This window comes from Dermochelys coriacea, chromosome 19 (assembly GCF_009764565.3).
Source record: "Dermochelys coriacea isolate rDerCor1 chromosome 19, rDerCor1.pri.v4, whole genome shotgun sequence".
NCBI lineage: Eukaryota > Metazoa > Chordata > Testudines > Dermochelyidae > Dermochelys > Dermochelys coriacea.
The window spans coordinates 5981945-5995089 of record NC_050086.2 but is presented as its reverse complement, the minus strand read 5'-3'; the positions used below and the strand labels follow the sequence as shown (position 1 = coordinate 5995089).

At 60.7% G+C, this 13145-nt stretch overlaps 1 protein-coding gene across 7 annotated transcripts in view; it reads left to right on the top strand.

The window, feature by feature from the left end:
• COL16A1 (collagen type XVI alpha 1 chain) overlaps positions 1 to 13145 on the top strand; it is an 88325-nt gene that overhangs the window by 35428 nt on the left and 39752 nt on the right. For all 7 annotated transcript variants that reach the window (XR_006278215.1, XM_043505936.1, XM_038377528.2 and 4 more), the window contains 14 exons: positions 732 to 767; positions 2707 to 2733; positions 2981 to 3043; positions 3650 to 3691; positions 3825 to 3869; positions 4747 to 4782; positions 5193 to 5255; positions 6162 to 6206; positions 6305 to 6400; positions 6723 to 6761; positions 9357 to 9401; positions 10377 to 10412; positions 11059 to 11175; positions 12109 to 12144. Coding sequence is in view for 6 of the 7 variants with exons in the window: in XM_043505936.1 (XP_043361871.1) it covers positions 732 to 767; positions 2707 to 2733; positions 2981 to 3043; positions 3650 to 3691; positions 3825 to 3869; positions 4747 to 4782; positions 5193 to 5255; positions 6162 to 6206; positions 6305 to 6400; positions 6723 to 6761; positions 9357 to 9401; positions 10377 to 10412; positions 11059 to 11175; positions 12109 to 12144 (726 nt within the window). In the remaining variant the exon portion in view is untranslated. The remainder of the gene's footprint in view (positions 1 to 731; positions 768 to 2706; positions 2734 to 2980; positions 3044 to 3649; positions 3692 to 3824; positions 3870 to 4746; positions 4783 to 5192; positions 5256 to 6161; positions 6207 to 6304; positions 6401 to 6722; positions 6762 to 9356; positions 9402 to 10376; positions 10413 to 11058; positions 11176 to 12108; positions 12145 to 13145) is intronic.

Genomic DNA, 13145 nt, shown 5'->3' with positions numbered 1-13145 from the left:
TTGGTGCGAGTAGTAACTATAGTGCCCCAGATTTCCTCCTGCCCTGCTGGCTTGGCGCACCCTGGTACATGCTGAGTGTCGACTCCTTGGGCGGTCCCCAATTCGCTGATTGCTATGGTAAAGCCTCATGCGCCAGGCAACAGTTAACCTGTCTGTCCTCTACCTGTGGGAACCACTGACTGGTTAATTCCACCATCCTGAGCATGGAGAAGGCAGCGGGCACTTCCCGGATAGATGCCAGGCAGCAGCCAAGAGGTGGCTGTGAGGGGCGGGGTGTGGGTGGGCCATGCAGCACCCACCTGGAGATTTTCAGGGTTGGCGCCATGCCATTCAAAAGCAAATTCCTGCCAATTTCTGCCTTCTAGGCCACACGGCAGATCACCTGGGCCTTACTTTTGGGGGCCCAGTTTCCAACGGAGCCCACAGGATTTACAGGACCTCAGTTTTGCACATGCACCAGCCTGTCTTACTGGCGTGGGGTCAGCCATGCGATCTGGGTGCCGGTCTCCAAACAGATCCAGGGTGGGAAGGTTTTAGACCTGCTGATGCCACGGAGAGCACAGCTAAGTGCGGCAAGGGGGCAGGACGTGAGCCGTTGGTGAGAGGCGGCTTTGCAGGATGCCTTTCCAGGGCAGCCAACCTCAACCCCCCTCCGGTAAAAATCCCCATCGCGGTTCAGAACGGTTTCTCCTGCTTCCTGACTGCCAGTGTCATCTCCTCTTCTCTTGCAGTGCCCACCCTGTCCCCAGACAGCCCCGCACGCCAACGTAAGTCAAGGGGCTGCTGCTTCTTGGAGCTTCCAGTGGGCTTTGGGTGGGGGCGTTTCAGTGGCAGCTGTCTCATGACAGTGTCTAGTGGCAAGAGGAGTGCGCTTTCTCTCTCTCTCTCTCTCTCTCGCGTGTGCTGTCACCCACACTATAGTTTTGGAGACAGGAAGCATGTCCCAAGGAGTAGGGCACTAGCCTAGGACTTAAGAGACCCCAGTTCAGTCCCCTGTTCTGCCACAGACTCCCTGTATGACCTTGGGCAAGTCACAGCCTCTCCATGCCTCAGGTGCCCATCTGCATATTGCAGGTCTCCTGCCCTGTGGAAGCCACAAGAGCTATCCCAAGCAGAGTCTGCCTTGAGGGCTGGGTCTGTCCCGGTGCCAGGTGCTCCTTGTGGCGGAGATCACAGAGCTGCGACTCTGGTGGCATTTTGCCGCTCTAGAGACTGATGAGACGGCAGCGCACCGGCCACTGGATTCAGTATATCTCCAAGTAACACAGAAAATCTGCCCCAGCCAAGGCAGAGCTGCCCTGAATGCTGAGAGCCGACGGCACAGATACCCACCTACAGCGCTGCTCTGGGCTGTGTTACAGCTCTGCTCCTCAGTGTGAGAGCCCTGGTTCCACACACCCAGCAGGATTAGTGTGTGCGCAAAGCTCCTGCCACGGGACATCCCAGCCTGCCAGGCCTCCACAGCAGAGAAAAACAGCCCACACATTGTAGCAGATCCACCCCCACCCAGACCCCCTCAGTGTGGGGTGGGAGTTCAGTGGAAGGGAACGGCCAGCCCCAGCCGCTCATCCCCAGGCTGGTAGCTGCAGGGCTGGCGTTGCTTCCGAGGGGTTTATGTCTCTAGGACAGCAGCCGGAGAACAGGGCCCTGGAAGGACCCTCCGAGGAGTGACCTGAGCTTTGCATGGAGGCAGGGCTTGGAGCAGGCCTGTCTCGTTCATCATGCTCAGACCGGCCTGCCAGAGGAGCGCGGGTGGGGATGGAGGCCCCAGGCTAGGAGGGTTACTGATTCTGGCTCTGGCCCGTCTCCCACCAGCGGGGCTGTGGAGGGGTCAGGCTAGCTCCTCAGATCCCTCGCTCCCCGTTGGCTTCCAGCCCCTTCGGAGTCACAGCTTCGCTTTGAGAGATGCAGCCCCAAAACCGGACTGAATTTCAGTCTTCCCAGCAGCATCTGGCTCCATTGGGATTCAGCCTTCCACGCACCCCCCAAGAGCTCCCACAGGACCTGACCTTACCTTTCTCAGGTGGCTGGAGCTTCACCTCGCTCTGGCCCCTTTGCCTTCTTCAAAGAACCCACCCACCTCTGTTCTCTCTGGCCGATATCCCCTGGAACAACTGGATGGCCGGGGGAAAGCTCTGATGGCTTCCAGATGTCTGCAAGGTTCCTGTAGCAGCCGCGTGGGCACAAGGAGCTCTGATGGAGGGAAAAAAGGGATCAGAGCTCACAGCTGTTTGATATTCACCCTCCACGCCTGTATGACAGGCCAGTGTGGGTGCTGTCAGCCAGCTGGAGAAATTTATGGAGGACACTGGGATGATAAAACCCAGAGCAGTTTTGTGTCTTTCCTTAGTCCCCTTTATCTGCTGCACCCAGCTCCCCCCAGCACGGCAGCCGGAGTCCAGTGGAGTGGGGATTTGAACTGGGGCTGAAGGGGGCATGTGATAGATACCACAAGCCTTTCCGTGTGCAGGCAGGGTGGCGTGGGACACCTTGGGGTCACCTGTGCTTCCAGCACAGGAGGTTGGAGCCAGAGCTCCATCTGAACTGTCACCCTAAATGATTTTAAAAGGATATGGGACTTGTCCCTCTCCTTCCACCCATCCCTTGCTCCCACCCCTCTTCCTCTCCCCCTCCTCCTCCTCACTGGGGTGGCTCAGCTGAGAGACAACTAGGTTGCACTGATGAGTTTCATTTTGGTTTGTTCAGGTCACGCTTGGTCCCCCCGGCCCCAAGGTAAGTTTGTCCTCGCCCTGACTGACAGACAGAGCCCAGCTCCGTCCTGCTTGTGCATGACCCACTTGCACTTGGTAGTGAGTGCACGAGCATGCAGAGGTATTCACGTGTGTTTGTCCATGTGTGTCCATACATGCTGCAGTGAGGGTTTGTCCGTGTGCGTCTGGGGCCGTGTGCACTTGCAGGGGGCATGTATTCCTCTGTGCAACACAGATGCCTCTGATGGGACTCCCCCTCTCTCTTGCAGGGGGGCAAAGGAGAACGCGGACTCCCTGGGACATCCGGCTCGAAGGGGGAGAGAGGCGAGCGTGTGAGTGGTGTTGATGTGTCCAGCGCGAGGAGACACAGCCGCCCAGCTTGGGGGGCGACGGGCCCATCTGGGGAGACGGCTGCCATGTGCACACTGGGAATCCCCCTAGCAGCTGCTGTGTCACGGCCACGCCGGGCGCTTCCCCAGGCACCTCCTGTGTGGGCTGGCTGAGTCTGGTGTCTTGTGACACTCTCCTGTGTGGATGGGATGGCTCTGGGTCCCCACCCTGTGCCCCACCCAGCCCTTACTCCCATGACCCCTGGTTCCCATCTCTCTACCCACTAATCCCCCTGGATGGCCCTGGGGGATGGTGACATGAGCAGCCTGAGGCTGGTCTGTATCTGACTCCTCCACGGGGCCTGGACCTGCTCCAGAGATTGTGGGTCTCTCCCGGTGCAGGGGAGGGAAAGCCCAGCCTCCAGCCATGACCGGCCAAGAGGGGCTGCAGCCAGGGGTGGGCCTAGGCTGTGAGCCTGGGAGCTTAGCCCGTTATCATGCCGGTGGCGAAGGAACTTCCTGGCTGTGCAGGGCCCATTTCAGCCTTCCGCGCCCCTCCCAAGCCTGGCCCCAGGCAGCCCCCTCTGAGCATCTCCCTTCCTCCCGCAGGGCTTGGACTGCGTCCAGAGCTCCCCCGACGGCCCCTTGCAGGTGAGGCACCTCTCTTCTTTCCAGGCAGTCCCCTGGGGGAGGCATCCCCTAGGGGGCTTGGCTGCCCCTGGCACCTCACGCTGCCTTGCATCACCCTCCTCTAACCTGCGCCTTGTTCCTTTTCTCTCCGAAGTGCACAGAGGGGCTGAAGGGAGAGAAGGGGGAGCAAGGAGACCTGGTGAGTAAAGCTTGTCTGCATGGTTGGTCCCTTAAATTCCCCCCCTCAGTGCCATCTCTCCTCCCTCAGAGGGTCGTCGTTGTCCCCGTCAGCCTCTCTCTGCCGTGCTGCCCAGGGGCTCCCTGCAGCAGTGCCCACTGCTCGGCCCTACCAGGGGTGCAGCACCTCTGGCTTGGCCACCGTTTTGGGGAGCCTGTTTCCACCAGGGGCTTGACTGGGGCCACCTAGACCTAGCTGAGGTCTTGAAAGCCAGTGGTAGACCCAGCAGGTGTAAATGGGCAAAGTGTCAAAGGAGTGACACCAATTTATGCCAGCTGAGGATCTGGCCCTGCTCCTAGAAATGGCACTGGGATATACTAGGCCAAATGCTACTTGCAACTTCATTGGAGTCAATAAGCCAACTCCAGCCAGGGTGTTACAGCCAGCACCACTCCCACTGACTTGTGCAGAGCTGTGCCATTACCCCAGCTCAGGATCTGGCCCTGAACGTCACAACCAGCGGTGTCTGGCACCCCCCTTTACCTTCTCCAAGGGCTCAGCTCTGACCCCCAGTTCCTTGTGACTCTCCCTCTCTTTGCAGCAGGAGAGATCTGCCTCCCCCTTCTCCCCCATCTCTCAGCCCTGCCAAGGCTTAATATCCTCCTGTATCCTAATGAATGCCGCTCAGATGTTGTGCTCTGTGGTGGCCAAGTTTATCTTGTGGGAGATAGATATTTATTAGCCAGATCCTGTGGGGGGGCCGTAGTGACACTCTCTGTGCATCCAGGGGGCGCATCACTGAGTGCACTGCTGCAAAGTGAATCCTGAACGGAGCTGGGCGTTAATGGCCAAGTGGAAGCAGAGGCCCGGTTAACCACCTTGTTTCTATTGCAAACAGGGCCTAGCAGGAGCGACCGGAGCTGATGGGCAGAAGGTAACTCGCTCTCCCAGTCGGCAGGGCAAGGGTTTCCCCCGGAGGGGAAGGTCCCGATGGAGGCTTCTCCCCGCTTTGCAGCGGGTGGCTCTTCTGCAGGAAGGCATCTCCTCCTGCTTGGGAGAGGAGCCCAGGAAGCAAAAAGGGGTTGGGAAAAGCAAGGTCTGGAACTGGGGGAGAGGGGCAGGGAGGGCGCCGGGAGCTGCCGTGCGGGAGGGAACAGGGATGCTCAATGGGCTAGTGGTGCTTGCCGTGAGCTGGGGGGCATGGAGGCTGCCGTCTCCCAGTGCGGGTGAGAAGAGGCAATACAGGAGGTTGTGGGGCAGAGGCAGCTCCGGGGTCCGAGGAGTGGGGACAACCAGGGCCCTGGATTCTCCTCTGATGAGCAGTTTTCTGGATTGCTTCTCAAGGGGCAGAAAGGCGAGAAGGGAGATGGAGGCGTCCAAGGGAATCCCGGGATGCCGGGGCGCGACGTAAGTTTTTCATTGCAACGTGTGCCCCCTCTCCCCTTTTATTCAATCTGCCCTGGGGCTGCGGGATCCAGCACACGCTGGTGCTTTCCCAGGAGTTTCCTTGTGGTTTCCCAGTTCCTTGCTAGCCTTGGAGAGACGTTCAGATTCCTACCGTCTCCACTGCATCCACTCCCTGTTCTAGCTGGTGACGATGTCCCAACCCAGCAATGCCGCAGGGCTGTGAGAGCATCTAATGGGTCGCTGAGTCATTACTGAGCTCTGGCACAAGAGAGCGTTCCCTGCAGAGGAGACGTAAATCTGCAGCCTTGAGTGCCTGCGTTCAATCAAGATCCCACAAATTCCCAGCTGCCTAGTCATATTCCACCTCCCTAAATTCCCTGTTGTCTCAGTTGGGGGAGGGATTCTTCACATCCTGTGCCATCCTGCTGAGAGGTGTTGCTGGGTGCTGCAAAACAGCTCCCACAGTCCACCCCAGAGGTGGCCGCATTCCACGAGTGGCCGAGTGATCCTTACAAGATATGGCAAAGAGGTTTGAGATCCCTCAGGATAGAGGGTGCTGTGTATACGTGAGAGGATACAATGGCTCCTTCTTCCTTTTAGGATCAGTTTGATGCATTTCTCTGGGATCCCCAGAAGCCCTAGAAAACGGATCAACCCGTATTTTTTAATGGCAAAGGACAAAGACAGCTTCATGCTGTGATCCGTGCCAGGGATTGTGCACTGCTTGATGCCTGTGGGACACCTTCTGAGAGCCCGTTGTTGTGATTATTGATGAGGTGTATTATGGTAGCACCTAGGAGTCCCAGTCACAGCCCCATTGTGCAAGGTGCTGTACAAACACAGCAGAGAAAGATGGTGCCCAAAGCGCTTACAATGTTCTAACCCCTGCTTTCCTTCTCCTGATAGGGCCGGCCTGGAGAGATCTGTGTGGTGGGGCCGAAGGGGCAGAAGGTACCGTGCTGCGGGCTCGGGGTGGGGGGGATTGTGACTGGATATTTGAAGACTGTGCCGATGGAGAGGCCAGGCTCACAGCTATGTTTGTGTTTTAGGGCGATCCAGGGTTCGTTGGACCCGAGGGGCTAGCCGGTGAGCCAGGCCCCCCGGGGTCACCAGGTCCTCCAGGGAGAGGACTTCCAGGGAAAACAGTAAGGATTTGGTTCCATTGCTTCTCCTTGCTCCCCTGAACTCCACATTGCCTGGTCTGCAGAAGCTTCCCTCCTAGGGCGTCTGCTGTTCACGGCTGCTGGCCTCTGCAAGAGTGAGCTGGGCCTCAACAATCCTCTCGGTCAGCGGGCCGCATGGAATTTCAGGCCGTTTTGTCGCCATATGGGCGAGCTGAAGAAATATCACCACCTTGCTGACGCACTGCTCAGCAGGTCGCGGGGAGGCCCGGCTGCTCCTTTGGGGTGTGCTAGCTCCATCTGGGAGGGAACCCGCTGACCTCTCTCTCTCTCTCGTTAATTTCAGGGTGACCCCGGTGGCCCCCCAGGTCCTAAAGGAGAAAAAGTAAGTGCAGCTGCATCTAGTGACCCAGCCTGCCCGTGGGGTCAAGTCTGACCTGGGCATGAGCTTGAACTTCAGACAGCCACAGCTGCTAAGTCTGGAGCCTCTGATCTTCTCCCGAGCTCAGGAGAGTTGTCCTGAATGGGGCCCATCTCTGGTTTAAACCCTTGACCTTGCTGCCTCTTTCCCCAACTCTCATGTCCTTGCAGAGGCCGGTCGGACTTTTCTTCCCTCACCTCGTGGTGGCCAGACTTGTACCGGCCCAGATTCGACCCGTCCCATGTCAGGGCGGCAGTGAGCACAAGGGACCCGTGAAGACGACCCCGTGTTCGCTGCTAGAGCAGGGACCCACTTACTACTGGGACGCAGCAAGGTGCTGTGTGGCCCCCCCCTTGGATGCTTTGCTTCCCTTGCTCTCTGGCCCAGCCTGCGCCCCAAGCATCTCCTCTACTGCATGCTGCCCTCTCGCACCCTGGAGGGAAATAAGGAATGATCCAGGAGGCGTTGCTGGGGCTCGGGTGCATCGGCAGAGCAGGGGAAGGAGCCTAGGGTTGGAATGGCAGGGGCAGGGCAGGCTGCAGGCCAGGGTTAAGGTGCATTGGCAGAGCCCAGGGTTGGAATAGCAGGAGCAGGGGGGCTGCAGGCCACGGTTAAGACGTGCTGGCATCAGTCTATCAGGTAATTCTAGGCGCATCTCGCCGTAGTGCACATGGGTTGCATGGCCCCTTCTGTCCAGTGCGTGGGCTGTCTGTCGTGTCCTGGGCCCAGGACCTGGGAAGAGCTTGCCCAGCTCTGGGCCTGACTCTCTCCCCTGACTTCCATGGGCTCTAAGCTCCCTCCCCTGCTCCTGCCCCATGGGCTGGGAACTTGCAGAGGTTAGACACCTAGCAGCCCCCGCCTGGTGGGAGCAGCATCCCACGCTCCAGGCTGGAGAGAGCCTCATACGTGCTGATATGGCACCATACCCCTCCCTTCCCTGGCGTGCAGGGCAGCGAGCTGGAGCAGGGCCCCAGGCTCCAATTGCTCCAGCCGGTGGAGTGTCACAGCGACTCTGGGTCCCGCCCTGCGGGGCAGTGCAGCGAGCACCACTGGGCGTTCGTGACCTTGGCCGGGCGGCACAGCAGAGGGCTGAGCGCTGCCCCGTGTCGCTTTGCCAGGGCACCGTGAGCCTGAGCCACGGCGGAAGGGGGCTGGGTATTTGCACTGGCAGTTGCTTCCCCGGCTTGTGCGATGAGAAGGTTCCCAGCTGCCGTGCGATGTTTGGGCGAAAGGTGCGGGAGGCTGGAGCAGGGAGCCCAGAGGGGCAATGGGGGGATGGCGGGCTGCTGTTTCTTACAGGGATTTTTGTCTGTCCGAGAGGCCCAGCAGAGGCAGGTTTATCGCTCAAGCCGCGCCTCTTCTCGCTGTTCCAGTGCACGGGCCCGGCTGGGCTGGATGTTCCCCGCGGGCCAGAGGCTCAGACCTTTGCCTGCATTCGGTGGAGGGGGGGTCTCCTGGCAATGCATGTGATGCTGCCTATTGGATCCCATCCCCATCCTGCAACGGGGGAAAGGGCCATTTCCGGAGTAACTGGGTGGCTGGTTTGGCCGATGCTCTGGGATGCCCCCCTGGGGGTTAGGCAGGGCTTCTGGGGTCCTGGGAGGATTGCTGATGGGGTGGAAATTGTATTCTGGCTCCTCTCCAGGGAACCTTGCTGCCCATTGCTGTTCCCTGTCCCCAAATGAGCCTGAGGCCCCTGCTCCATCGCCCGGCTGTGATTGGCACGTCTCCATGGTGATGCCAGAAGGCGTGCGGGGGGCTTGGTGATTTATGTAGTGTAATGAGCTCATTCTTCACTTTGATCAACACCAGGGCTTTCTGGTGTGCACAGGGCAGGGCTGTGGGTAGGGGGCCCAGGGCAGGACTGAGGGGCATCGTCAGGGCTGTGGGCAGGGGGCCTGGGGCATCATCAGGGCTGTGGGCAGGGGGCCCAGGGCAGGACTGAGGGGCATCGGCAGGGCTGTGGGCAGGGAGCCCGGGGCAGGACTGAGGGGCATCGGCAGAGCTGTGGGGAGGGGTCTGGGGCATCGGCAGGGCTGTGGGCAGGGGGCCCGGTGCAGGACTGAGGGGCATCGGCAAGGCTGTGGGGAGGGGTCCGGGGCAGGACTGAGGAGCATCAGCAGGACTGTGGGCAGGGGCCCCAGGGCAGGGCTGAGGGGCATCAGCAGGGCTGTGGGCAGGGAGCCCGGGGCAGGGCTGAGGGGCATCAGCAGGGCTGTGGGCAGGGAGCCCAGGGCAGGACTGAAGGGCATCGGCAGAGCTGTGGGGAGGGGTCCGGGGCATTGGCAGGGCTGTGGGCAGGGGGCCTGGGGCAGGACTGAGGAGCATCAGCAGGGCTGTGGACAGGGGGCCCGGGGCAGGGCTGAGGGGCATCAGCAGGGCTGTGGGCAGGGGGCCCGGGGCAGGGCTGAGGGGCATCGGCAGGGCTGTGGGGAGGAGCCCGGGGCTGGACGAGCAGGGGACAGGGTAGGATCCAGGGGTATCGACACTGCTGTTGAGCAGAGCCCAGGCCCCTGGCCCCGCTCAGTTTGTTTGTGTTTCTCTGGCCTCTGTTTCTAGGGTAGCTCCGGATCTCCTGGACCCGGAGGTTCAACGGGGAAGCCCGTAAGTAGCATGGAGGCGGGGCGGGCGTTGGAGGGCCGGGGGGTGGCGTGTGGCTGCCTGCCCAGGCTGGGTGGGGAAGGCAGAAATGGGCCGTGAGCCCAGCCCTGGGGCGGGGGGCCGAGACAGCCTGTATCTCGGTGCAGAGGCCCCCCCGGCTGTGACCCTCCCTGGCCTTGAGACACGTGGCTTGTTGCTCACACCCTGGCCTCTCCTCTGGAGAGCTGGGTTCAGGTTTAGCTCTTGGGCCTGGAAGGCCAGAACCCAGAACCCTGAGCCCAGCCCGCCCCCCGTTGGGGGGCCACCGGCTCCGCACACGTTCCTGGGGGGTTCTGCTTGGGGCTGGCCCAGCACCGCCGTGGCAAGGAGAGGGGGTGCAGGTCAGGAGCGAGGGGCGTCAGCAGAGCCGTGTGGAGAGGACGCAGGCCTGCGGCATAGGAAGGAAGTGCACTGGGAGTGGGTTGGGGGGCCCGGGGCTGAAACAACGGAGTGCTGCCGGTCAGGAGCGAGGGGCACTGGCAGAGCTGGTTGGGGAGAGCCCAGGGCTGTGGGTCAGGACTGAGGGGGTGGGGACAGCCCAGGGCTGGGATAGCCCGGGGGCTATGGGTCAGGACTGAGGGGCACTGGCTGGGGACGGGATGGGGGAGCCCAGGGCTGGAGTAGCCAGGGGCTGTGGGTCAGGACTGAGGGGCACTGGCTGGGGAGGGGGTGGGTGAGCTCAGGGCTGGGGTAGCAGGTAGCTGTGGGTCAGGACTGAGGGGCACTGGCAGAGCTGTGTGGAGGCTTTGCACACCTGGTCATTCCTTTGGTTGCATGACACTAGACTGGTTTTGGTGACTCTCACCCCATAGCCCTGCCGGGCTGATCCAGGGCAGAGTCTGGCTGCTGCCCTCTATCCCATTGCAGCCCAGGCCTTGGGACTGGGTGTGCTCGGCAGCTCGGCCTAACCTAACCAGCATCTTCCCTCCCCCCACACAGGGCAAGCCAGGGGTCCCAGGCCTGAAGGGAGACAAGGTGGGTACCGCATGGGGGCCTGGCGCTGGGCGTGATCTGTCCTGGGCAGGGGGGCTGGTTTCTGTTCTGTGCACCATGGGGCTCTGCAGACGAGGCAGCTGCCTCTGGGGTCTAGGTGGGGCCTTCCCACAGCTGCCTGCTAGGGGAAGCTGAGAAGCCGGAGACGTTCCACGGAGCTGCCTCCCCGCTCCAGGCCCCTTTCTGGGGAAAGGAGGGTGAGATGAAGTGGATCCAGGCAGCACCAAGGACCAGGAACTCAAGAGCCAGCTTCTCTGAGCCCTGCCTGGGTTCTCCATCCCATTCAGCCCTGAGTGTTTGGGTGCTGCCCAGAAAGACCCCTCAGAGCCTGAATCTCTGGCCAGAAGCTGCCCCATCCTCTGACCCTGGTCTGCCCTACATTCGGTTATCCCCTACCCCAGGGCTATTGAGGGATCCTGATTGGCTCGCCTGGTGCTGGTCCAAGGCTGGGATCTGGGTCCAAGGCTGGGATCTGGGTCCAAAGCTCAGGGTGGTTTGGGCCAGGTCCATTGTTACGTCTGTTGTGCTGTGTCAACACCCTGCACGGACGCAATGTTGGCTCCCAAAGACAAAACTCGAGGGCCCCCGGGGCCATGGCCCACATCTCAGCATCTCCTCTTTCCCACAGGGGGATCCGTGCGAAGTTTGCCCCACCGTCTCTGAGGGGATGACCCATGCTATCGGCCTCCCGGGAAAGCCGGGACCCAAAGGAGAGCCTGGAGTGCCGGGGAAAGCGGGGCTCTCGGTGAGTCTGAACACGCTGCCGTGCCCGAGTGGAGAACCCACCCGCCCTCTCTGCTGGGAGCTGGGTGGCCGTCCCTGCATCCATGCATGGGGAGCGGAGGGTTGAAACGAGGGCGGGGGCAAGGAGAGGGGTGGTGGAAGGAGGTGGTGTTTGATTGTTCACTGAGTAGCCAGGGGTGTTACCTCTCCCTGTTTGGCTGCCTAACTAGAGCACGGCCTCATGCAAACCAGGGTCCCCTGCACTACCCCCAGATGACTCCGGACACACCCGTCTCCCTGCCCCACACTGTCACCTAGGACTAATGGATAGGCCTTGTGCCCAGCCTTCCCCCAACCTTGCTCTCCCTGGCAATGGGGTCAAGGAGGAGGTTGTACTGGGGTCTGGGTTAGAGGCAGGATCGGGCCCGAACTTTCCTGCCTGTTCTCAGCTCTTGGACCCCCAAGTCAGCAGGACCCAGGGAATCAGCCCTCCTGGCTTGTGACCCTGCCCAGAGCTGATACCACAAAGGCAGACTGAGACTCAGCGGGAGGGCCTGGGATCCCACTTTTTAATCTTCCCATCCCCCAACTCTAGCTATCCCATTATCCATCCAGGTTCTGTCCCCAGGGTCCTTCCTGATCCTGCTCATGAGTCGCCATCATCGCCTCCTGCGATGGGCCCCTGGGACGTCCCCTTGGCTCCCCTCCAGGGGCGAGGCCAGCAAATGCAATGGGAGTGAGCGGCTGATGGGACATTTGGGGGGCAGAGAGCACTGATGGGGGGGAGGGTCTTAGTGCATCCTCGAGCGGAAAGCACTGTACCAGGTGGAGCAATGTACATGCATCCCGGTGACCGTGCGGGGTGTAGGGCAGCCGGCATGAGCCCGGAGTCCTGGCCGAGGTGCAGCCGCAGGACATTTCTATTTGTCTCACCTGTTTGTTTTCCCCCCTGCAGGACAAGGCAGGGCTCCCCGGACCCAAAGGCGACAGGGTGGGTGCCTCAGAGAGTTCACACCTCGGTTCTAGCTGTGCGGTTACAACATTTCCTGTTTGCCCGTGGAGAGCAGCGAGGGGTGTGCTGGGGGCCCCTCTGGCCCAGCAGGGCTCTGACCCCCAGGGCGGTGACTGTCACTCAGAGACTTTAAGGCCAGAGGGACCCTCATGATGATCTCCTCTGACTTCCTGCACGTGGCAGGCCGCAGAACCTCCTCCATCCACTCCTGTAACAGACCCAGACCCTCTGGCTGAGTCACTGACGTCCTCCAGTCAGGATTTAAAGATTTCAAGTTACAGAGAATCCGCCCCCCGAGTGACCCGTGCCCCATGCTGCAGAGGAAGGCAAAAAAACCTCCAGGGTCGGCAGGAAGATTCCTTCCCGACCCCAGATCTGGCGGTCAGCGGGACCCTGAGCATTTCGTCCCTCTGGCTCTATTCTCAGAAGGATAGGAGCAGGGAGCTGGGGCATTGCTGGGTTTCCCCCAAGAGGAGGGCAATGGATGGGGGAGCGGGATTCAGAATGGTCTTTCTCCACCCCTCCCACCGTGAAGGGGAGGGTCTGCAACTAATGTTCCCTCTATACTGGAGGGGTTTTGCACTGATGTGGCTCCACCAATGCACCCCCGGCAAATTACGGGGGAAAATCATTCTGATGCCAACCCCCTTCTTGCACCAGGGCAGCACATCTGCCCCAGCAACGTAGCCATGTCACTATAGTTACCCTGGGCACATTTCCCTAATCTGGGGAAGCCTTCGATTTGTCTGTAATAGTCGAGGGTGAGTCCACGGCCATGCTGGTCTGGGAGAAGGGCAGAGATCTGTTATGCTGGGACTGACCTAGGCTCCCGCACCAGCTGCAGGACAGCAGTCAAGTCAGCAGCTGCTGCCCTGCTGTCGTTGGCTAAGGCAGATCTTCCTGCTTCCCTATCGTGTGAGCTACAGGAGAATCGCCCATCTCTGTTAGCACTATAGGGCCTATGACACACACCGCTGAAC